Below are 26,684 nucleotides of genomic sequence, written 5' to 3'. Positions count from 1 at the left end.
CTGCTCCAAAATGTGGAGTGTCCAGACCACGCCACACAATGACATAACTGACATCAAAGATTCCAATGTTTCATTTCTCTCAGAGCTCTTCCCCAAGCCAGATAGAAAACTGGTTCTCATTTTGGTTGGAAAGCTACACTGAGAATTTACTACAACAAAGGGTTGCTGAAGATCTAGCCACATATGACAGGGTGGTGAAGGCTTTTGATGAGTGCTTTGAAATTAGACAGAACATTGTCTTTGAGCATGCAAGCACAACAGTCACACCCAGGACCCAGAACAGAGCACGGACTCATTTGTGAATCACTTATATTGACATGCTGGCAATTGAAATATTGCTAATCAGGGATCAAATTGTCTTGAGGGTGTGCAAAAGTCCTGTAGTTTAGAGAGGATCTCAGTTGAAATCAGGGTAGCTGGCTAGGCAGGAGCTACAAAAACAAGACAAACACCTAACAAAAGGGAAACTAAATTCATGTAACTAGTTTATGGAATCAGTATAGTTTATTAATCAAGGAGACTTCAACGTGTACACTTGTGGACAGCCAAGGGCAGAAGAGGGCACTGCAATAAATATGTCTTGTTCCAAATGCGGCACCAAAAGAGCTCACCAGGGCAAACTATGTCCACCACCAATGTAGTTTGTAATGCCTGTGAGAATTGAGCCCATTTCAAGGCAGTGTACGAAAGCAAGAAGCTTCCATCAACAAGACCAGTTCTCTGCCAGGGCCATGTAAATGCCTGAGTGCCAGGCAGTTGAAGTCTCCCAGCTATTTGGAGAGCCATTCCTGGCCTTATTGGAAACAACAACCAAAAGTATAGAGGATTTCTGGAGCACAGAGTTCTTCATTAACGGACATAAGTCAAGATTATAGGAGCAGCCGTTCTACCCTCTTAGATGATAGGCAGTAATCTCCTCCAGCCTTCCACAGAAGTCCCCTCAGCCTGGGGGAGACTCAATGAACGTCACAAGCCACATGACCGCAATAACTGTGTACAGGAGGTGATACATTTCACAGACACTAAGTCCTCTAGCCCACTTAGCTTAACATTTATCATATGCAAGATGTTAGAAGCTATTACTAAAGATGTTTAGGTAGGGCATTTACAAAGATTCAAAGTAAACAGGCAGAGTCAACGTGGGTTTGAGGAAGGGAAATCATATTTAACCAAATTATTGGAGTTCTTCAGGAAGCAACATGTGTTGTAGGTAAAGGGGAAGTAGTAAATGTACTGTACAGTCATCTTATTAGGTACCATATCAAAGGTTATTGTGGAAAATAAAAATTCATGGTATAGAGATGTGTTGGCATGGATGAAAGATTGGCAAGCTAATAGAAAACTGTAGGCATAAATCAATCATTTTCTGGTTGGCAAGGATGTAATGTGTGGTGTGCCACAGGAGTAGGTGCTGGGTCCTCCACATTTTACAATTTATATACATGCCTTGTATGAAGAAACCAAAGGTCCAGTTGCTAAATTTGCATATGACACAAAAATGGGTAGGAAAGTTAAGTTGTGCAGAGGACAGAAAGAGACTCCAGAGAGGTATAGAAAGATTTAGTGAGTGGCCAGAGATTTGGTAAATGGAGTATAAGGTGGGAACATGTGAAATTGTCCACTTTGGCAGGAAGAATAAAAATGAGGTACATTACTTTTAAAAGTGGTGAGAGATTGCAGATCTTAAGGTGCATAAGATCCTGTATCTTTGTGAATTAATTGCAAATGGTAAATACGCAAGTACAGAAAATCATTAGGATAGTTAATAGAATGTGATCACGTATTGCAAGGGGAATTAAATACTAACTCAGGAGGTTAAGCTTTTCAGCATATTACATCAAATCTGGAGTACTGTATACTGCATTGGTCACCTTATTTGGGAATGATGTAAATAAGCAAGAAGCAGTTCAGAAAAGTTTACTGGACTAACACCTGGAATGGGAGGGTTGTGTTATGAGGAAACGTTGGACAGATTAGGCTTGTAAATGGATGCTGCAGAAGTGGCACAATGCAAGGCAGCAGCAGGATCTTTCAAAAAGCCCAAAAATTTTGAGATTAGCCTCTTGCAAAACGACCCTGCCCATAGAAGAGATGCAGTAACAACCGACACAGAATCAATAGGAGCAGCATCAAACTCTACTCCAGGGATCCCGGTATGAAGTTGCAGAGATGGCACAGCCCAGAGCATATAAGGAACTAATTGAGATGATAGAAGTGTCTGAGCCCAAAGCAGCAACTAGGAGGAACTAGAGCACCATGTGCCAAAGGAAAACCTGAACAGTGCCTCAAAAGATGTTGCACAACTGGAAATCTACTCCAGCAGGGAGGAGGGGAGCTGGAGGCACCTTGCTAATGTCCCCTAACGAGAAATCTAGTGGCCTAGGCTAATCCATTTGTAGATTGGTTCAAATGCCATCACAGTGGCTGGTGGAGTCTGAAGTAATGGTGACCATGAAACTACCAATCATTGTTGTAAAAACCCATCTCATTCATTGATGTCTTTAGCAAAGGAAATGTGTCATCTTTCTCCTGTTTGACCTTCAATTAACTTCAGTAAATGGTGTCGAATTGGATCAGTTTTCATTGACTTATAGATAACTTGTAGTTGACGTTTCAGATTGGGACCCTTCTTCAGAAAGACTCTTTTTTCTGAAGAAGGGTCTCAACCCAAAATGTCAGCCTTCTTGCTCCTCTGATGCTGCCTGGCTTGCTGTGTTCTTCCAGCTCCACACTGGGTTATCTCTGACTCCAGCATTGGCAGTTCTTACTCTTTCCTGATGAAATGGAGATGATGTCTGCAGAGCCTTTGCAAAAACTTAAAAGCCAAAAGGGAGGGGGTTCCCTACAATCCAACCCAGGGAAATACCAATCAGATTTAGCTGAATGTCAACCGAATGGGGTGGGAACATGACAAACAGTTCACTCTGTCAGTGAGAGCAGAGTATGCATTCCATTATGGAGAACTTCCACATAGAAAAAGGAAGAGCCAATGTTCACCTTGACTGTTAAGAAGGAAGCACATAACCAGTGCCAATCTTGCTCATCCTCCAAGGGGCCAAGAAAAATGGTCAATGCTAAAGACTTGTCATTATTGGTTCAGTGGGTTACAGGTTAATAACAGAAAAAAAAGGTTGCCATGTTAATAATGAGAAAGGGTAACGTTCAGCAATAGGATGGATTCTTGCAGGTAGATGTAGTATAAGGCAGCAGGTGTCAATAAGATGGTTGATGGTATCATGTATGTACCATGCTTAGTGCATAGACAGACTTACTCCAAGAAAGTCATCCAAGAATCTCCCTGGCTCTGTAAATAATGTATAATGTTCAACAAACATTTCTGACTTTGAAGATCTGCTTCATGCCCATCTCAAAGCACACTTGCTTATGTGTAATTAAAATTGAATATTACAGATGTGAACACAACATGTGAGTGACTAAACCATGCAAGTTAACCAGATTCATTTGACAGCTTGAAAAATGCTTTTATTCAAGGGGTCTTTTGTGTCCACAGCAGAGATATTTATTCTAACTCAGTTTTGATTATTTTAAAATACCCTATTTCCTGGACACATATTAAATATGGTCAGTTTATCAATGGATATGATATCACTTCCGAGTTCTGACAAAGGGTCACCAACTTGAAACATTAATTCCTTTTCTATATCGAGATGCTTCCAGTTCTGTTGAATATTTCCAGCATTTTCTGTTCTTGCAGCATCCTCAGCATTTTGCTGGAAGTAAAATCTTTGTGTCTTCATGCACTTCTTGCAGCACCACATCAGGGAGGGTGTAATTACAACATGACAGGTTGACACAGACAATTTTCATCCTAAATGGGGGCACAGTAATTTTATACGAAAATACAAAAATCAGGGCAAAATATTTGACGTGAAAATGGGAACTAGATATCCTGTGGTGCCTGAAACAAATGTCTTTCTGGCTCCTAAGCATGACTGTAGGGTCAAGAAAGGTATTAGCTAAATAGAAATTTCCCCACAACTAGTCTAAAATGTTTCACATTTAAAAGTCCCAGCGTGACAGGAAGACTTACCGTATTGGGCCATACATTTCTGACTTTTTAATAACTCTTCCTAAAACATGAAATCACATTATTTAATGCAGTACTGAAGTAAGTGTTTCATTCCTGGATTCTAGCAAACAGGCCTAGAGAATGACATTTAAAGCACGTTAAATGATAGAGTTACGTTGTGTGGTTCTTTGACGCATTATGCAATCAAGTTGTGCATGGAAACTGTTCCCAAAAACACAGCTGTTCTGTGATTCTATCTTTTTTTCTTTAAATGGAACAGCTTTACTGGCAGGAAAGCTGGACTGAAAAAAAAATTGTCCCAAAGCTACTGCCAAGTTGGGTTAACTACAAGTCTGTGCCTGACATTGAGTGGAAGGTAAGTGGAATAAGGCTGGTAGATTTATGGCCATTTGTACCTGATTGTTCATACTAAAGCCATTATGGAATGATTAGAGAAAAAGGTGAAGCTTTAAGTCCAGTGAAAATCAATACAACTGTCTACAGCAATTCAGCTGCCTGAGTCGAGTACCATTAACTGGATCTTTATCCCGTCTTAGGTTACACTGAGCTGGGTACAGGCTTACTGCATGCCTACCTGAATGGTTTTCTGAAATCAGGAGGTTAAGCCATCTTTCTCCACTTCCATAAACAATGATATTTGGACTTGAAAGTTGCCACAAATTATAAATTACACCCAATATTATGAAAACTGTGTAAAAGCTGTTGAAAACTACATCTTAATGTTTGTCAGCCCTCTTTTAATTCCCTCTCAATGCATCACAATATGTCTACAACCCAGCCTTTTCCATACTATGATATCATAATATTGACACCCCCTCAAACCAATACAAAAAGGAAACTGATGATAACACTAAATATCCTCATTCATTAAAAAAATTTAATAAAGTTACCGTTTTGGCATTGTGCTGTGCTTCAAATCTCAATCACACATTTTAGATAAGCACATTTTTTGTATTCTCCTCACTGGAAGGTTTTAAAACACAATCTTTCTCTATGGATAATAGTTGTTTCAGCAGTAAATTTCTGTTCATGAGGATAAGGAGTTTAGAGGGAAGTTAAGAAATAAGGAGTGAGCTCTTGCTAAGGCAGAGTCAGCATCTGCTAAGGAGGCAGCAAACTGGGAAAGTCAGGAGGAGACCTGCACTGCCTTGTCCAAAGAAAGGCCTGCCAACTCTAATCACAATCAGGCACTGGTGAGGCCAGGGGCAGACGTGCATCTGGAATTAATGCCTCGGGAACCGAAGTCATAATCAGAGAGAGGTGCAGGCAGGCCAATCAGAAGACAGAAGTTCTTGCACTCAGCAGCACCGCAGAGGATGCTGTCACTGCTGGCAGAGATTGCTGAGCATCAAGGAGTCTTTTGGACCAGGCTCTGTAATTGACCACTTAAGGGCCTCAACTAGTGTCAGGTCAGGCAGGCCAACCTGAATGGGGATTTACCCACCCTGAAGTATATTTCAGTGGGGGTGCGAAGGGTAGAGTTTGGCTATACCACCACCCTACCTACCCTACCCGCCTCCGAGCTCACCACATCCAGGAGCAGAAGATTCCACCCAAGATTGAAAACCATTTCTGCTGAAGCCTTTTACATCTTTTCTCATATTCTCTAAGTCACATGTTTTTAAGAGAACTAACTTTCATGGTGAATAATATCACAGATCAGTTGTGGCACATACACGAAAACATGCAGCAAGTTTACATCTATCCATCCATGTTTCTTAACTCTTTAAAGTTCTGCAAAAAAACAGTCATTCGCACAGTGTGGTCAAGGATGTTTGTTGGCTCATTTGTAGAACGTGAGCTGTAAAGGAGAAATACAGCAACTGCTTCTGCAGATGAGTGGAAACCAGTTCTTAATTCATACCATGTGTGATCTTGAAAGAAGCTGAAAACAAACAATTTAAACCTCTGGGATTTAAAGTGGGACTCAGCTCCTTTTGGGCAAAAAGCTGTCCCAGACCTCAAAGAGGGAGGTATTTCTGAGAAGTCTGACCTTACATTTGCCAGAAGAATAGTCTCCAAATGTGTAGTACTGCATATTTATATTGCCAGGAACAAAAATAAATTTAACATTAGTTATTTTTGCTGAAAGTTCCAAAACCTAAGACCCATATTTCTCAAGTACTAAAAGCTGCAATTTCAAGACTCTAACATCTAGGCACAAACAAAAATGCAATAGCCTCCTGCAGGGTTCCCACCAGAAAGGCTTGCACTATAATTTTATATTTCACCCATCAGTCCTAGATATGTCAAACCCATTCATCAATCACAACATCACATAAGGAACATTAAAGTTATAGAGAGCACAACATATTAGATTTTATGCTAAGTTTAAGCATTAGACATTTTTGTCTGAGCAAGAGAGATTAATCTTGATTAACGGCATCATCAGATTAATATTACTCTTTGCTGCAGGCCAAGCTGACAGGACCTTTTTTAAAAATTAAAAATATTAGCATGTTCATTTGAAATGCAATGACATAAGCACTTGAATGTACAGAGACACACTTAAGGTTAAGGCACATGAATAGTGTTGAGGTCATCTCCAATTTTAATAATAAAAGGCCAACAGGTTCAACTACAGTGTATGATGATTCTTACCACTTGCCAATAAATTATCCTAGACAACCATATCAGAAACATTTACCTGCCCTCCGAAAATAATTTTGTTTTGTTCCATATGTTTCTTTCTCAAAGTAATAAAGAACAAGGGAGAAAAAGACTAGAAGGTGAAAGTGAGCTAAGAAGAGAGAAAAAAAGAGCGAAAGGGAGAAGGAAAAGAGAGGATGCAAGAGGCAAGACCAGAAAAGGAGAAACAAGGGCATAGTTAAGAGAATGTTCTGAAGAGGGCACAGCCTCAGGTAGGAATCACTGCACAAGGGACAGTTACGCAGCACAATTTTCTTGTTGATTACTGCAAATGTAACAATGTGAGAACTCCAAGTACCAAGTACTTCTTTATTTTAAGTAGGCAAAACGGAGCTTGAGGAAGCCAAAAGAAGAAGGTGTATGTCATAAAATTCAATCTGGGCAAGGACAGCATTTGTACCCATCCCTTGTTGCCCTCAATATCTTGCAGTGGTTTGATACATAGTGGCTCGCAAGGCCACACCAGACAGAAGTTAAGAATCAAGTACATTGGAGTTCTGAAGTCACATATATGCCAGACCATGTAATATTGGCCCATTAGTGAATGTAATGGGTTTTCATATCTGACAATTTCAGGTTCATTTAAAAGAATCAACTTATTTTCCCAGATTTTATTTGAACTGAATTAAGATTCTCAAATATCATGATGGGATTTGAACACATATTACTTGAAACTTGCACGATGACTGCAGGAATCCATTATGAAATGAGAGAGGAAAGCCCAGCATCAGTCAGGGAAAGGGCAAGTAACATATAGAATGATTTGGATGAGGAGCAGAGCATCAAAAACATAAAGCAAAGGGAATATGACAGTCAACAATACATTTCCAATATTTGTGGCACACTAAGGTGCTATGGACCACTCTCACTTTGATTCAAAAGCATAAAACTACAAAGCATATAATGTAGCATGGCACACAGCAGGGATCCAAAATTACCTAACTGATGGAATGACTGGTTAACAATCAAAGAAGTAACAAAAACTATTTAGGGGTGTGAGTTTGGGTAAGGCAGACAGGTGCTGCCATTATTGGTCCGCATAAAAGCCTGGAATTAGAAATACAATATATATTGAGCAAGTTTACAGACGAATAAGTTGCTGCGGTGAAGATGGGAGTTGAGCCTGTCTGATTTATCAACCAAGAAATTGCACAGAGGAGCCAAGGTAACAGTTTAAAGTGGGCAGAACTAAATCAGATAACAGTCAGTAAAGGTAAGTACCAGGTTTTACACATTACAGAAATAAATGTGGGTATGTTAATGAATAATAGTCAGAAAGCTCGCAAACTGAGTGAAAGAGATCATGAATTGGTAGATTCAAAAATAATCATGTCCAGTCAGCACAGAGCAGCAATTAACAAGTCAAGCAGACTTTGGAGGTACACAAATGAATGGACTGGGGTCTTGAAGCTAATGCTGTGATCAGGCTGTGCCTTTTGAATTCACTCTGGTCATTAATGGAAGCATCCAAGCCTTAGATATGGTGCAGAGAACAGTCAAAGGGCAGATCTTTGATATCAAAGGACTGAGTTGGAGAAAAGTTGGAAATCTTGGATTTTTTAGCCTCACAAGTCGGAAAATAGCAGGGAGCTTTACAGAAATGGGATATCAAAAAGCTAAATTCTGAATATGATTTCAAACTAAGCTGTCACTGCAGGGCAAGTAGATATGGGAATGTGGGCAACAAAATATTTCCCAGCTGGGGCCAGGAAATATTTCTTCTTAGAAACAACAGTCAAATACAGGAATCGTGGAGATAGAAACTTAAGTAATTCAAGAGACAATTAGATGTGTGGAGCAAAATTAGAGAATTCTATGAAAGAATGTTAGCTAGGTGGACCAAATAACCTCTTTGAACTATGCTTATCTTTATAGGGCCCTTGTGGCACAGTGGTAGTGTCCCTACCTTTGAGGTAGAAGGCCCAGGTTCAAGTCCCACCCATTCCAGAGGTATGTAACAACATCAGTGAGCAGCTTGGTTAGAAAATAGTTCTAAAAAAACATAAAATACTTAACTTTATAAACTCTGCATTGAGTGAGGGAATTTGTTAAGAGAGTCGTAAAGCGTGTGGTTTGAACTGATATTGTCGAACCAATAGGAGAGGCAGAAAATGCATGGCTCATCACTACTATCTTCTCAATGGCAACTAGGAATATGCAACAGTGAAGCAGATATCCCATGAACAAATATAAGGCGAGTGAAAGAGAAGGAGCAAGAAGCATGGAGTAGGTAGGAGAAGGAAGTGATGAGTTCATTGTAATGTCTTATTTTTACCTAACAACTTTGCTGTTAACATTTACACAACTCAGATGATGCTACAATGGTAGGCAACACCTGCACCCTATGCTTGGTACTGACTATTGAGCTGGGCAGATAAAATGGGCAGTCAGTCGTTTGAAACCTGTTGAGCAATTACCTGAAGGGTCAATATTAGAAAGTTTCATGTCCAACCCTGGTAAAATAGATACGCATTTTAAAGAAAAAAAAAACTGCTTCATGGCACCCACCCCCAACACCACCCTCAATCCCACCAACTGCATGTACAGGTGATCTCATAGCCTTGCTGCTCCATTTGATCTGACAGCAGTAAAATCAAACAATTTTGTTTCCTAACCCTAAATACATCTAACTTAGGCAATATTTATTTCTCATCTAAGCCCACTTCTCCTAAGATTGCTGTGTTAACCAACTGTACAAGAAGCATTAATTTAATAGCAAAGATTCCAAATGCCACATTTTTGGATAAGTTAAGCCATATCTAAGCATTGCAGTTGTACTGAGATTTTGCAGGGGAGCCTTATTTCAAAGGTAAAAATGACATCCTCAGAAAGAGCCTCCAATACCAACTATTTGTTTTAGTTACAATAGGAGGACAGTTTAATGATTGTTGTCTAGTTCGATTTGTGGATGTCTACATTGTGACATTTCCTACCTTATATAGTTTCAAGCTGGCCTCATGCCTTGAGTTGACAGTGTGCAATCGCAGCTTTTCAATGCTGTTGGTGTAGTAGTCGCATGCGTTGCATTTCAAGTGCACTGGGTTCCCAATCGCTACACATTTCAGTCGCCACTCATTGGCCTTGCCCCCTTCCTTGATGTGTGCTACAAGCTGGTATTTTTGCACATGCTTATCTGTCTTACAGTGCAACTGGAAGTTGGCCTTGAGCTGGGTGTTATAGCGGCAGAGCTTACACTGGTAGGAGTCACCAATGACTGCTTTCCATTCCTCCTCGGGCAGGTGGCGCTCAATGTTCATGTGCAGACTGAGTGTCTCCAGGTTGTCCGTAGTGAATCGGTTGCAAACCGCACACTGAAAAAGCTTCAAAGAAGGGTCATTCGTGGTCGTGAATGTTTCGCCAAGGTTCATGAGTTCTTCTGACACCAGCTGCCCACCTCCCAGTCGCATGTCAAGAGGAATCTCACCACCAACTGCACAAGACCAAGAATAAAAAAAGATTAAACGAATGGTAACAGTCGTAAAAATGATGAGAAGTGATGGTCATACACTGTAAGATATTGACTTGATAACAAACCCAATCATACGACACTCATAAATCCTCTTCCAAAGCTAGCATTGACAGTACTGTCTATGTTAATGAGGTCTATTCGACCCACCAATATCTGGGGACAACATTGGCATGGTACAAAGGGTTTATGCAAATATAATGGCAGATCTACTGCAATGTTCGACTGGTACAGACAATAGTGACAGACGTATATTCATTTGAGCTGTTGATGGTAAGCTGTGCGTAAGAGTCTGCTTTAGGCTCATGTCCCTGAATACAAAACTAGCTGGTCAAAATTCATTTCACTTGTGATCAGTTATTAGCCTTCAGGGACAGTGATTCCTATCAGCTAATGCCAGATTAGATTTAAACTTTAGCCTCTACAGGTTTTAAAGCTAAACACTCAGCATGCACATGGCAAAAGGAAACTTGGGCAAAGCATGGCTGATCACACTCAAAACGACTTGCTTTTGAGTTTCCAGTGTCAGCAGTTTAGCAGAAACATCAATTTAGAATGCCGTGAAAAAAAGAGCAATTATATATTTTAATAATTTTCAGTACCCAGGTATATTGATGACAGGGACCATTTTGTTGTCATGTTAAAAACAAACACAAGGCCACTTTTTGCATTTATCTGGACTCCAAACAGCAGCTCAAATCTAAAGCAATTCAAATGAATAAATTTTAAGCATGTTACTGCATTATTTTAATACCAGCAATTCCTTTATATACCCCTACTTTTCTGAACACTGCGAGATTTCTCACTATCTTAGTGACAATTGGTCCAAATATAATGTTGAAAGTACACTCCAAGTCAATCAGAACCTGAAAGAGAAATGACAGGTCCACACCTTTAGTAAATATTCTTTTTATGAATTTCTAATTCATGGTGTCATTCCAAAATTTTAAACAGTTTTTTTTAATATATTCAGTTATGAACAAGGTTATTGAGGGTCTCTGGTACAATCAATTTTTATTTCAGATATTCATCATTTGAAATTTCAGATTTTACCTTTTTTAATGAAATGTGAAATAAGGGATTCCTGAGGCAACACAAAGTATAGAATGGCAACTCAAAACTGATCCTGGTCTGTTGACTGGCATAGACATGGGAGAAACAGTAACATTCTCAATGTGTTCAACTACAAGGTGAAACGATTGGTAGCTTGGGAAAAAGGGATGAAGTTAAAAAAAATACTCAATACGCAAAGCAGTTTTAAATAGCTGTAGTGAAACTTGTGTTATGTTTCACCAACAGCAGAGAGGTAGAGCTAATTATCCCATTACTGCGTCAATACATCCATTTAACAGAGTTGTGTCAGTGCCAGTGCGATGGGTGATCTCATCAGTGGAAGGTGAAAACCTCTGTGCTGTACAGATCTGTCTAATGCCTCTTACTACACAATCTTTAATACATCATTGACCAGATAAAACCATGAGCTGACCTTGTCCAACTTACAGTAAATTAATAACAACTCCTTTATTTATAGCATAAAAGCTCTACAACTGTGAATGGCACTTCCTAATTTCATAAAATTCCAATTCTTAGGAATAATTAGCTTTAAATGCACCATACAGTTTATACTCTTTTAAAGATGAGACTGTTAATATGTGCTCCCTTGCTGCCAAACCCCACCAGGTTTTCAGTCCCCCAGAACTAATGTTCTACAACCTTGCAATGCTCCACCTAGCGGTCTGGCTGAGAAATTGGTAAGTCCATCCAATTTTGAACAATGGTCACAGTTTGAACTCGGATTTCCAATGTAACTATTGGTCCATTTGGATCAACAAGATTCTGTCAAACCCTGGCAAGAGGAACTCAAATTTGCCAGTGCAAACAGACATTTAGAAGTAGTGTCTCCAGAGGGTTTTAAAATAAACACTCGAGGGAAATAAAATGTTCAAATGCTATCAGAGGGCCTTGTTCTCATGGCAATTACTGCTGATACTGAACAGCACAGTCAGTTTTAATCAGAATGAGCTGAAAGGTGCAACCTTGCAACTTGATTTGTAATAAGGTACTACTCCTTCTTTAAAATAACTGGTCATCTGCCAATAGGTCTCTGCCAATTTTGCTCTTCTGCCAACTGGTAGAATAAGTGCAACACACATGAAAGGACAAGGATGATTTTCCCTCAACTTTCTTGTTTGGGTAGCAATTGGTCTCATGATAGTTCATGAACTATCTCAAGTTAACTATGCAACCATCATTATGAGAAATCTTCTCCCTAGTACTGCATGGCAAAGTGCCATCATACTTCTACCAAAGATTGTGCTGGCACTGCCATGCAGACAAATACTTGCTCCTCAGCATAACATTTGGTTGTCCTGAGTCAATGCTATGATCATGGCAAATTCAAGACTTCTCTGAGCTGAGTGCATAAGCTATCTTCATTTCTTCACCAATTGCCTTTAAAATTTAATCATCATGCTGGCTTTCTGCATATTAATCAGTAGACATAAAAATATTTAAATCTAAACTTAAGCTGTAGTACTTAAGCTGAGAGAAGATTTTGGCTTCTGTTGGTCAAGCATGTAAGAGTTGTGATGGTCCTGTCATCACAAACTGAACCAGCCCCATTAATGTTGAAGAAATTCAATAAAAAGTGTAATTTCAGGTATTGTTGGCTCTGCAGTTTCAGGCTGATTAAAATTTGCATACATGTGCTATTTGGTTGCTGTTTCCTTTCAACCAAATTAGTTAATGCATTTGTGGAAGTGATAGACAGAATGCCTAACTATATTTTATAGCAGGTAACACAGTGGGACCTCCAGTGAATTCTTTCCTAATCCTTCTGAATCTGATTGCACTACCTTACTGTATGCACATGCATAAGAACTGATCAGAGATGATTAGTGCTGGCAAAGACTTGAGTTTGAGTTTCAAATTTGATTTATTGCTGTCACGTGTACTGAGATACAGTGAAAATTGCTGTTTTGCATGTTTATACAGGCAGATTGTACCACACAAAGTGCATCAGGATAGTAGAACAGATTGCAGAATAGTGTTACAGCCACAGGGAAGGTGCAGAGGGGGAGAGAGAAAGAGAGAGAGAGAGAGATCAGAATTAACATTTGAGAGGTCTGTTCAAGAGTTGGATAACAGCAGGGAAGTTGCCAGTCATTGCACAATTCCACTGAGGCTACAGCAAAGGAGCAGGATATTCTGTCTGATTGGTATATGCTGGCACTTTTATCAACCATGTGAGCATTCTCTTCCCAACTTTTCATCTAAGCATACCCGTATATCCTATACTCCTTTCTACCTCATGTGCTCAGCGAGCTTCCCTTCATGTGGCTATGCTATTTGTTTCAACTACTCCTTTGGGTAGCAAATTCTATACTCTGATCACTCTTGGGATAATGAGGATTCTCTTGAATTCCCTACTGGATTTAAATGTTACAACAATACAGAACAACTATATCAACACCATCTAAATTTACTACAATTCTGAGCTTTACACCTTGGTATCGCATCTGTTTCCTTCTTTCAACATAATCAGATTAGCAAAAAAAAAAGAGGCAAATAAAATTATTCAGAAGTGTTCAACGAGCAATGAGTTCAGAAAAAGTACAATATTTCTAAGTCTGTCGAAAGCACCTTCAATATGAATTTGAAAAAATAACTGTGAACTTTTCTTTATTTATATTAACTTGAAAACACAGATTGCAAAACTACAAGCAATTCAACATACAAATCAGAAATAAATCTCAGCAATACATTTTCAAAGACACCCCCACATATGAATATGATGGGATGCTACAAATTTCCATTACAGAGTAAGATAAAAACTGAAAAGGAAGCAGAAGGGAGACTAAACACAGGCAGAGATTCATTTTCTGGAATATTTTACTCAAAAAGTATTTGTAAAATGACAGTTTGTCTAAAAATCCAAAAAATTTGCAGTATTTCCAAACATTCAACCCTCTAATATTATACATTAGTGAAAGGTATACAATTTATATCTGCACTGGTTTGATTCACTTGATTTATATAAAAGTCTCAAAATTTGTTTTAGTTTGCATGGTTCAACCACTATCACAGTAACAATGAAAGATTTGTATGCAAGAGGAAGGGGCAGTTTGAGGCATATGCTGCAAATGTCAACATATTACGGATCTTTGAACCTAACTTTCCAATGTTTTTCTTTCTTCTTTGATCAGTCCTTGTCAACATAGAAGACAGGGCACAAATGAATCCAGAGGTTTGAGATATTTGTTCATGCTTTGGTGCTTTCAATGACTTGTGAGCCACAAAGTTACTAAGAATATGCTTTGATTTTTATTATTACAGATACGAGACAGAAGAACATGAGAAGAATTCCTGCAACCATATGTACACAAGCATCAAAAAGCATTGTGAAAAAATTAGATTATAATTTGGCTACACACAAAAACCAGAACAATTTTTTCCCCCAGTGGTTATTAAGAGATATAAAGAAAGCTCTCTGAGCTCTAATAGCACATTATCAGTATGTTGTGTGGGTTTCCTACTGAGCAGCTCTCTGGTCATGTGCCTTAACTTTAATATATATACTTTCTCTGTAGACCGAAGGTGATCAAAGCTCTTGCTTTACTACTTTTATAAAATGGGACTTGAGCTCAATTTTCAGAGAAGTATTTTCCTTTCCTATGTGGACAGAACAGGCAATGCTTGTCGTTTAAAATTTCAATAGCCATTTCTCTCTCACCCACTCATTGGAAACAATGGGTAAATAATGTTCCCTCAGTAACATCCTTGTCACCAATGAACAGGAGAAGCAAACTAATGTTGCCATCAAAGACGACAAAAGAACAAATTGTTTTTGATAGTTTATGAGCCATTGTGATTTATCAGTTTCTCATTTTTATTCTTACTTTCCGACTTCAAATTACTCTGAAGTTTAATTATTTTTGGTGTATTGACTTTGTGACTTGCACTATTTGATCAAGTTTGGCCATAAGGTAAATAAAGTAACTCCACAGAGGCCAGAATCCTGTCACCAAGTTACCTTGATTTATGCGTGGAGAGTCCTTGACACTGAGCCTCCCCCAGAGCCAGCTCTCAGAGCGAACAGGGTGTCAGCCAGGGCTCCCTGATTGGAACAGATTAACAGCCCCAAACAGGGAACTCATATTCTATGAGGGCTACCTAGCTGACCTTGTTACAATCATTACATCCCTCCTCCTCTCAGTCCGCCGATCTAGGCTGGTTCTGTTTTTTTTTTAATATAGCTCCTCCTGGGGCATTTTAGTACCAGGTCAGGATCCTCCAACTCTGCCTCTGATACAGGCGATGTGTAACACACAGTAGCTCACCTCTTATGCATCATTGGAAGAAATTCATTCTCCTCTTCAGGTGGCAAAGATGTCAAGACGACGACATCTGCCGAGTCCGTCTCAGATTCCAAGGTATCTTCAATGTTTGATGTAAAGGAAGAACCCATGGGTTCTGGAACAGTTGGAAAGGCTGTCAAGCAGCTAGGCACGTTTTCCTCCTGCACTATTTGCAAGTTTCAGCTTTCATACGGTCCATGTGCTTGTTCAGGACTGCTGCACCTACTCAAACTGTATACGTCACTAGACCTGACATCGTGATGACCAGGCCTCTCATCCATGCAGGGCCATTCCCACACCATGATTTGCAGGTGCCGATGTTGAACTGAGGTGGACAAGGTCAGAAATCACATAACGCCAGGTTACAGTCCAACAGGTTTATCTGAAAACGCTAGCTTTTGAAGCTTCACTCCTTGAAGGAGGAGTGAGGCTCCAAAAGTTTGGGTTTTCAAATAAACCTGTTGGACTAATAACCTGGTGTTGTGTTGTTTCTGACCATTCCTACACCAAATTTCATCCCCTAATGTAAAGTGTCTCTCTCACTTAGCCGAGTCTTATGCCCAGCTTTGGCATTGCTGAAGCCACTTCATCCTTCCCCTCCAGATCTGGGAAGATCCCATTTCACTTGGTGAGGAGTCTTCTCCCCATTAGCAGCTCTGCTAGAGCTGTCCCTGTAGTTGCATGATGGATGGTCCTGTAATCAAATAGGAACTGGGACAGTTTGGTATCCTGCAAAGCTGTAGGCTGTTTATTGAAAACTGCCGTAAAAGTTTGGATTGCTCTTTTTGCCAGACCATTGGATGATGGATGATATGGAGTTGTCCTTATACCATTCGACTTTAGAAAATACTCAAATTCCCTGCTGGTAAATGATAGCCCGTTATCTGTGACCAACACTTCTGGGAGTCCATGTATTGCAAAAGATATGCACAGTTTTTCTATTGTCGCTCAAGTGTTTGGCGAATGAACTCTATGCATATCCAACCACTTTGAGTGGGTGTCCACAATGATTAAGAACATTGACCCTATGAAAGGACCTGCATGGTCAACGTGTAACCGAGTCCAATGTTTACCCAGACATTCCTATGAACGGGGGGAAGTTGCTGGCAGTATTTCTGTCCTTGTTGGCACTCTGGGCACTACCCCACCAAGGCAGCTTCGTCCCCATCCAATCCTGGCCACTTCTCACCAACAACTTCATTTTGGAAACCCCTGGATGGCTCCTGTTGCAGTTCAGCCAACATCTGGTGGCGACCTTTTCTCAGGACATTCATTCTTGCTGGCCATAATAATATGCCATCCTCTATTGTCTCTCTCGGTCCAAAAACATTCCAATTCTGATTGTGATAGCCCTTTAGTTGGCTCAGTCGTCACTAGCTGTTTCAGTTTTGCCAGGACCGGATCTTCCTGTGATCAAAGTCTGATACTGCCAGCTATGACTGGAAGTTTGTCCAGGAAATTGAACACCATTATGGATTCTTCAAGTGGCTGTACCACCGGTGGTCTATCTAGCATGGGAGGCTGATCAATGCATCTGCATTTGCTACGTGGCCTCCTGGATGATGTTCCAACTTGTTATTATATACACTTAGTATTACAGCCCACTGCTGAAATCAGCCTGAAGTTATGGGCAGTACTGCCATGTCCTCTTTAAGTGGACCTAGCAGGGATGTGGTCCATTATTATTACAAATTTATTCATCTGTAAAGGTATTGGTGGATTCCTGACTCCAAATATGACTGTCAAACCTTCCTGCTCTATATGGATATATTTACATTCCGCATTAGCCAAGAACCTGGGTGCAAACACTATTGGGCATTCCTGTCCAGTGGACCACCTATGAGCTAATAATACCCCAATACCGTACGAGAAGGCATCACATGTCAATACCAGATCTCACTTGGGATCACAGTGTGCCAACAGCTTAGAGGATGGTAACTGTTTCTTAACTTCCATGGAAGCTATGGCTTGGCTACACGACCATTTCCAAGGCTGATCCTTCTTTAAGAGTTGATGCAAGGGTGCCTGGATGCAGGCCAGGTTATGTATGAACTTCCAGTAATTATTGACCAGCCCAAGGAAAGACCTAAGCTCTGGTACTGACGTGGGAGCTGGGACAACTTTGATCACCATCACTTTATCTTCCAACTGGTGTCATCCAGTCTTGTCAACTCAGTAACCCAAGTAGGTCACTTGGGATGCTTCCAACACATGTTTCACCTGTCTGGGACAAACTTCTAAGGACTATGTCCATGCTGTCTAAAATGCTCCTTAATGGTCTTCCCTGGAATTTGCACACCATCTAGATATATGGCAACCTGGGGTAAACACTGTAAAATGTTTTCCATCATCCGTTGAAAAACTGCACATGCTGACAATACCCCAAATGACAGTCTTATATATTGGCACAACCCTTATGGGTATTATTGTAGCATACTTCTGAGAATCCTCATCTACAAACAAGTACACACAGCTCATGCTCAGCTTCGTGAAAGAGAGCCCTCCTGCCAGCTTTGCGTATGAAGCTCTATACGAGGAATTGGGTATTTAACCAGCTGCGCAAAGTGGTTTGTCATTTGTTTAAAAACCCCACAAAGGCGAACTGACCCATCAAGCTTCATAATCGGTACAACTGGTGCTGCCCATTCGAAGAACTGTACTAGTGTGATGAATCCTTTGCTTTCCAGCCTTCTGCTATCTGCCTCTACTTTTGCCAGTAGGAAAAATAGCAGTGGATAGGCCTTGCAGAATCATGGAATTGCTTCCTGGTCAACATTCCTTGGCTCCTTTGACAGTCCATAGACCTTCTTGAAAATCTTCTGGATATTTAAGTAAGACTTCACCCAGGCAACCATTTTCTAATTGAAAATTGTCGGGGCAATCTGGATGAGCCAATTTCACCCCATCAGGCTTGGGCCTGAGCCTTTTACTACAAGCAGTCATAACTGAACCAGCTGCTTCTCATAAGAGACTGGAACCAAAGCTTAATCTGTAAAGGTTCCCTGGTTTAGCTTCTCAGTCTAGCTGAGGTCTTTCTCAAATTTAAGGGCTGGAGTCTGGAACGAATTTTGTTAAAGACTGGTTCTGTGATCATTGAAATGGCCATGCCAGTATCGGCCTCCATTAGAACTGGGTGGATCATTTAACCAAATGTTTATTTTGATTGGTTCTAGTTTGGATGTTGCTAAGCAATTCAACCATTCCAGGCCAGGTCGGGGTTGGATTTTCCAGGCTGCGCACTGTCCGGGATACTGGCCTATGAGTTTTCTTATTCAATTTAGGTATAGTGGGACTCTTTTGCTGTCTCGAGTCCACATACCAGCAACAGCTACAATGGCTTGCTGATCTGGATCCTGAAGAAAATTTTAACCGTTTCGCCGAGGCTTGGCTTTGTTTTGGAGTTTTGCTGTGGACTGACCGAGAGTCCCTCTAACCAGGATATGTCTTGAGTGAGGCTAAGCAACTGCTTTCCGTAAAGTGGTGCTCCCAAAGCTCAGTTGGATTGGGGTGTCCATTTCCCTCAGTGTATCCTGCAACTCATATGCTCCGCTTACTGCATTTTCCAACGATAAAGCCAGTGGCACTGCTCGTATGAATTCCACTTGGGCTTCAGATAGTAGACACTTTTGCATGATTACATCATTAAAACCACACAGTCTCTCAGCATCTCAATAAGGGTTAAAACAAAGTCACATGTCTCTGTCAGTCGTCTTAACCTGGTCAAAAATCCCAATGCAGATTCCTTTGGTTCTTGAATTGCCGTGTAAAACCAACAGTGTCTCAGAATTTGAGGAGGCTTGGGGTCATAACATTCCTTAAACTAAATCTGTCAACTTGTGAAAGATTTAGTATCTGGTACCTCAGGGAAAGTAAGGCTCCTCATATCCAAAAAAGCTGCGGGTCCACAAGCTGTCGCAGAGTTACTTGTTGCTTTTCATCTGCCCCAATGTCATTTGGCTGGAAAAAGTAACGCATTCTTTCCACATACTGGGCCCAAACTTCAATAGCAGGATTGAACATGTAAAGCTTCCCGAATAATGGCATGATGCCAGAAATGCTTACTCCAATTCAAAGACGACAATTGTGAGTGAATTTCTTCAGGAGCATGCTTTTCTTTCATCACCACTGAAATAACTCCATAGAGGTCGGTATCCCATCAGTAAGTCACCCTTTATTTGCATGCAGTGAGTTCTTGACACTGATCCAGCTCTCAGAGTGACAGGTGTCTGACATTCCTGTTCTTATCTGTCAGCCAGGGCTCCCTGATTGGACCAGATTAACAGCCCCAATCAGGAAAATCATATTCTATGAGGTCCAACTAGCTGACCTCGTTACAATGACCACAGTAAATATCAAAGCAATTGAACGTCTCCATGTGTATCCGTTTCTTATACATTCTTTCTAATCAACATGTTCAGAGACATTATTACACACTTCTAGAGCAGGTGAAACTTGAACTCAGGCCTCCTTGCTCACAGGTGTGGTCCTTGTATTCTTCCTTTTGAGATTGGGACCAAAGGAAATAACTTGATAGAATAGTCAACGTTACCTTTCCTCCAAATGTTTACAAAGCACTGAAATGTGAACTTGTTTTTCTTTCTCTCCCAGAAACATTGTCTAAGGACCTTATTTTTATTTAAATTAAATATAGATTTGCAGCTCATTTCTCGCCAATAAGATCATTTAGGATGGTAAGAATTGAGTAGCCTCATGAATTAAATTGAATCTTGGTTGAGTATTTCAAATGAACTGAAAACAGTCTAAAAATGTCAAAACAGACCACACTTAAAGGGTATGCAATCTGGTTTGAGATATCCATATTGAATGCTGACGTGCATCAGTAAAAGGAAAATAATTTTTTAAATGAAAGATGCTGGGTTAACTCAATAACCCTATCAATGGTGAATGGACATGGGAGCAGAGATAATGCAAAGGGTTAGACACTGCTGTTTTAACTTCTGGAGCTGGATTGAAAATCGAGGTCCGACTTAAGAGCTGAGAGTCTCCCATTTCTGCTGGTTGTGAAAGGGCACTATGAAATAAGCTGGGACAGCTTGCTAGCAATCTAACTATAATTGCTAAGTTCACTCAGGTCAGCTACAAGGTAGCTACAAATCATCGCTTAGTGAAACGGGACTTGAATACTAGTGAAACAGACAAATTTTGAAGAAGCATTTGCCTTTCAAGTATCAGGACAATTTGCAAGAATAAAAATATGAGGGTGTAAAGTTATCCTGTATGAGTGGAATATGCTGATCAGTTGGCATGTGCTCGCTGATAGATGTTATCACCTTGTAGATTCTGGCAGGGATGGGAAAGGGACTGAATGGGATTAGGGAACAGATGATGGTTGTATTTTAATTAAGGGATAATCAAGAGGGAACTAGAGTCAATGTCAATATGAAGAGCAAGTAATCAGTATGTTTGGAATTTGCGAAGCGCGAGTAACAATAAAGCTGACTAGAAAACAATAAACTTTGACTCTGTCTAAGCATGGAACAGAAGATTTGAAGGAAAAAATGGATGTATGGATCAAAGAGAGATTATTGTATTGGTCACCAGAGGTTTCAGGCCAGGGATGAATTTGTCATGCCAAAATCTTTCAGTTGTGCAGTAATGGAATGGTCAGGAGATTTTTTAATATGGAATAGATTGGCTAAGTTGTTTTCTAGACTTTGAACAATTAGAGTGAGAAGAAAAAAAGGACTTTGGGAATGAAAGCACCCTAAAATCTTTAAGAACAGTACTCATTCCTTGTAAAATAGCTGGAATCATCATTTTATTAACACAGTGAAATAATGTTATTCTTGGCTAAATTGTTGTTATTGGCTAAATTGGCTAGATACCCTACAGAGCTAGATGCCAGTTTTGAGTTCTTCAAGTTGAAAGATTTTGAAAAATCTCAAGGTGGGTGACATTATTGAGGCAAAAAAAATGAAAAAATGAAAATGGAGCACTGTGTTTTGGAACTTCCATTACTAGGAAATGCCAGGAACTTGAAATGTATTGATCTTAGTGATGCTTCTTATGCAAATTTCTGTGATGTGCTCTCAAGTTAGTAATTTTCCGTTTGGGAGAGGGAAGTAAATGTTGCCCTTGAGCTTAGGAACTTAAAAGTATTAGAAGAGGGATAAAGAATATTTTAGTAGCAGCAATTGTTAATCTTCTTGAGGCAGTGAATATCGTGCTTTTCTAAGCAAAAAAGGATAGAGTGCAATACCAACCCGACACCAACAAGAAGTTACTATGGGATAAGTTACATTCAAAAAATGCATAAATGAAACAAAAAACTGAGGATCAATATCAATTTTAATCAATAGATGCTGGAGAACAGGAAAATTTCAAAATTAAAATTGAAATTGAGCTGTCTGATTGCATGACCAAAGAAAGGTGCAAGCACAAATAATCTATTAGAAATACTGAGAAAACAGTTTGGAACTTTTACATTCACTAAAAAAAGTCAAGTGGAGGGGATATGATATTTTGTCATTTTTTGTTGTTTTGTTTTTTTTATTATTGCACAAATTAGTGACTTATTTGAAAAAGAAATAAAAGGAAATCTGTTATGATCTAGAAGGATCCAGCAGGGTTGCCTAAGGCTAATGGATCTAGGGAACAAGTAATGGTTAGATATGAATTAAGGGATAATTGCGTGTGAATTAGATGTATAAATAAATGAGCAAGTAATCAGTGTGGTTGGAGTTTGTGGCGTATGAATAGCAATAAATCTCTGCTAGGAAAGTATATGCCTATGCTTTGTCTAAAAGGCATTTAAGCTCTTGTATTTAACACTTGATAGAAGTATTGCTGTGGAGAATGCACTAGTTAAGTAATGACTGACAATCAACTGTCAAACCTTGTTTAAATTTAAGCTCAGCCTGACTGATAATCTCAAATTAGTTGGACAACATGTGATCAATAATATTGATTTGCTAAGAATTATATTGACAACCAATTTAAGATGGCCATTCAGGCCCACAATGTAGTGCATTTAAGCATCCTGAAAGCCACACATATTAATACACAGGGCCCTGCTGTTTGCGGATAGAAAGAAGAGTATACACACTGTGTCTGTTTCAACTAAAGAAAACAGGCACCAGCCATTTTCTGCTTCCTTCTTCAGAGACATGCCTTAACCAATGAGTCAATCTGCCTGGTTTAAATTTAAACAAATCTTGGCAGTTAACTCTCAGTTAAGGGGGAGACATTGGTGTAATGGAAATGTCTCTTGATTAGCAATCCAGAACCCCAGGCCAATGTTCTAGCAATATGCATTTGAATCCTATCAGAGGTAGATGGACAGATTTGAATTCAAAGAAATATGGAATTTAGAGCTGGTCTAATGACAAGCATGTAACCACTATCAAATATCATTAAAAACCCATCTGGTTCACTAATGGACTTTTGGAAAGGAAATCTGCTGTCATTACTTGGTCTGGTCTACCTGTGACTCCAGACCCATGGCAATGCCGTTGACTCTTAACTGCCCTCTGGACAATTAGCATGAGGCAGTGAATGCTGGCCTAGCCAACAATCCCCACATCATGTTAACATATAATTAAACAAATCTAATTAATGTATTAATGTATTCTCTATGGCAAAATCTCTAATAGTCAATGTTAACCAATCAGTAAGACTTTTCGTACAGTATGAATATGTTGTTCCCCTTTATTTTGGTGTTCTTGTGAATTGTCCTGATGAATAATAGAGGAAAGTTTTGACAATGTGGCTGTTATTCTGCAATAAATAATAACATTAAGATTAGGATTGTGACATGTTGCTGGATCAAAGTTTAAGTTTTAAGTAAAGTTTTACGTATTACAATGTGCTCTGTTTCTCAGTACTGACATCTCTCACTTTGAGTACAAATTTCACAATAAAACCCCTCAAATTACAGGGCATTGTTCACAAATTCAAAGATAACTGAACCAGACAGGGTTATCCTGTACGTTATAAATTACTGTCTGCTATTCTTCATGTTTAACATTGGTGAGCCCAATGACCCTGTGATTAAAAGCAATGGATACATGAATAAAGTCAAAATCTGCCAAGATCTTACATGCTAACCATATAGGTTCAAGAGATGACAGTAGAACTTGCAGTTTGCAAAAGAGTTTGACAACTGTAGGCGCAACACAGCCTTGGAGACTGCTTCAGGATAAGTTCCAATACTGGGCACTACATTGTATAAAGGGCTTACTGATATTATGCATCTTAAAATGTAAGCACTTTAACTCAGAGGAGAATTAAACAGATGGTAAAAATTAGTTACAATGATCAATTTTTAATTATGAAAAGGCATTGGTTAAACAAGCCTGTGCAAAAACACATTGGCACTTATCAAGCAAAATATTGCAGGTGTTTACAATACAATATAATTAACTCTTTGCATGCTTGCCAATAACAACATTTATTTTGGCAATTCAGAAAATCATTGAAAAGGCTCCTAACAATTGCAAGCATTATTTTGACAAAAATCGCAATGCACAGTTAAAATTTAAATGCCACATAGGCATTAAGTTGTTTAAAATAGATGACAAGTTCTACATGGAAGCAATATAAATACAAGTAATTGTAAAGTAGGAACCTTTCAGCTATTAGCACAATTACAATTTTGGATATTTCTTATCTTGTGAACATCTATATTACTGTATAATTTTTACATTATTCCTAATTAAACTAAGGGCCACCTGAGCCTAATTTTGCAACCTCTTCTAGCTTTCTTTCCCCCTACTTTGGCAATCTGCCACTATTGCCACAGGGGACCCAGCAAATCCAACAAGCACCGTTATTCCTATTACCGAGAGTTTCTATTACCAAGAGACTCTTTCCAACAATATTACGAAAAAAAATAACAGACTCCAAATCCCACTACATGAGTTCAGTGACAGATGTCACAGGATTCAGCACAATGTGTTAAAATATGCTAGGGCACTCTGATCTTTTTTAATCACCTTGCAGGAGATTACATTTAACATATTATAATGTGCTCTGGCAGAATTCCAAGTCCAATATTCTTACAAGAACATGTTACTGTTAATAATATGAGGATATGGAAGAATTGTCCCCCACTGAGAGCTACTGTATCAACAGAGAAAATTCTGCCAAAATCAAAGGATAATTTTTTTTAAACTGTTGTGAAAACTGGAAAGATGCATCATTCTCAATTTGTTCCAACAGAGAGGGGGAGGGGAAGGGAAGGGGCTGGGTGGTAATTTCAGATAGTTATTTGGGTTGTAATATTTATTCAACAAATTTCATTTTTTCTTTGAAATTCTGTCCAAAATCAAAACTCTATCATCAGACCAACACCACTTAATTCTATTAATCTTAATGAATCAAACTATAGTGAAAGCTGTGTAGGCCATGGATTCATTTATTTTTTGTTCTGTATCAAATACAACATTAATTCTGCAGTCACCAACAATGAACAAATGCTAACTGTGTCTTGGTTAATATTTAAAAAAACATAACCCAACAAACAAGAACTTAAGTGACAAAACAACAGTGTACAGCTAGTTCATCAGTCAAGTTGCTCCTGGACTTTATCTTCTTGCAAACAAAATGACTCTGATTGCTTGAATAGTGGCAATAAGTTGTTGGGTATATTATTCTAAATACCAGCATTCCAATCCTAACTTAATCAAAATGAAGGTGGTATCTAAATGTAAAGCCTACGTTATAGCTAAAAAGAAATCCTCGGGGAAACATGATCACTGTTTTAAACTTGAATATGTTCAAGAACTTTGCAACAAAATTTTTTAACATTTGCTGAATACTTCATAAACTTTCCACAACTGATTTCTAATCAAAAACAAAGCAACGGTACTTTGAACTTTGTGCCCAATGTTTGGGCTCTGTATTCTATAATGATTGTGGCTTCGCAGGTCTAGCATTGCAGCGCCAGACATTCAATTAGAGACCTTGAGTTTAAATCCTAGACTCGATGCGCTTTACTGGTGCTCAGCCAAACTCCTTGATGGTACATAGTACTATCTTGTATTACATAGTTCTCCATCCTGGGGGAGATGATGAGAACAATTTGTCAGGATAATGCTTCAGCTTAAACTGCCTTGCCTCCAATTAGCCATGGCACTGGCAGCAACCAGGCAGGTCCAAAGCCTTCTGTCCTCCTTGCTGTGATGTACTCCAAGTGCTTCTCTCCAGTATGAACTATCAGTATAATGATGAGTCAAAGGCTGCATAACTAAGCTCCACAGACCTATGGCTGTAGTGCTGAAAATTCACCAAGCATCCTAAATTGTCTCAGTGGTAGCACTTCTGCCTCTAAGTCAGAATAAGATGGATTCAACTTCAAGTTCAGTGACTTGAACAGATAATTTAGGTTGTCACCAGTCCAGTTGGGAGGAGGAGCTGTGCCGTCAGTGGTTCTGTCCTGTCGACGAGGTCTCAAACCAAGGATTATTGACAGATGAACATTAAAGATTCCATGGAACTGTTTGAAGAGATGAGCAGAGGAGTATTCCTGGCACACTGGCCAACCTTTATCCTCAACTAACATTTGATATAGATTATCTAGTTACATTGTATTTTGTGGAACCTACTTGTGTGAAAATTGGCTATCATATTTACTACATTACAACAGTGACTACATTTCAAAATTACTTAATTGCTTGTGGAGAACTTTGGATAAATAGTCTTATCTAATGCAAGTTTAATTTTTGCTACAAAGTGATTTCAGTAAATAATACTCAATGCTTATACACAGTGCAAATGTTGTTCAAGGGTTTGTGTGATGCAGTGGCAATATCCCCACCTCTGAGCCTAGAGGCCCAGCTTCAAGTCCTACCTGCTCCAGAGGTGTGTAATACCGTCTCTGAACAGGTTGATTAAAAAAAATCAATGTTGTACAAGTAATCTGCACTTACCAAGAATGGATTACTTCTGCATAAAGTCTGAAAGCATTCTGAAACTGTGTATGGCCTAACAAAACAATTTTACTACCAATACTAAATGCCTCTATAGAGATATTTAGTGTGTGAATGATTGATGTAGTTTATATTTTTAAAAATTCATATATTGCATTCTCCCATTGTAAAATAAAGACAAAATGACCAGCTTGAGTGACATTCACATCAAGGAAAAAAAATGCTGACCTTTCTTGAAGATGGTGGAAGTCAGCAATTAAAAACAATATCTT

At 39.2% G+C, this 26,684-nt stretch overlaps 1 protein-coding gene across 2 annotated transcripts in view; it reads right to left on the bottom strand.

Moving 5' to 3' along the window:
- zfhx3b (zinc finger homeobox 3b) overlaps window positions 1-26,684 on the bottom strand; it is a 479,371-nt gene that overhangs the window by 294,375 nt on the left and 158,312 nt on the right. For both annotated transcript variants that reach the window (XM_048605818.1, XM_020527051.2), the window contains one exon: window positions 9,634-10,130. In XM_048605818.1, the coding sequence (XP_048461775.1) occupies window positions 9,634-10,130 (497 nt within the window). The remainder of the gene's footprint in view (window positions 1-9,633; window positions 10,131-26,684) is intronic.

The sequence above is a fragment of the Rhincodon typus genome, chromosome 15 (assembly GCF_021869965.1).
Source record: "Rhincodon typus isolate 14 chromosome 15, sRhiTyp1.1, whole genome shotgun sequence".
Classification (NCBI taxonomy): Eukaryota; Metazoa; Chordata; class Chondrichthyes; order Orectolobiformes; family Rhincodontidae; genus Rhincodon; species Rhincodon typus.
The sequence above is the reverse complement of the archived record's forward strand: the minus strand, read 5'-3'. Positions and strand labels throughout refer to the sequence as shown.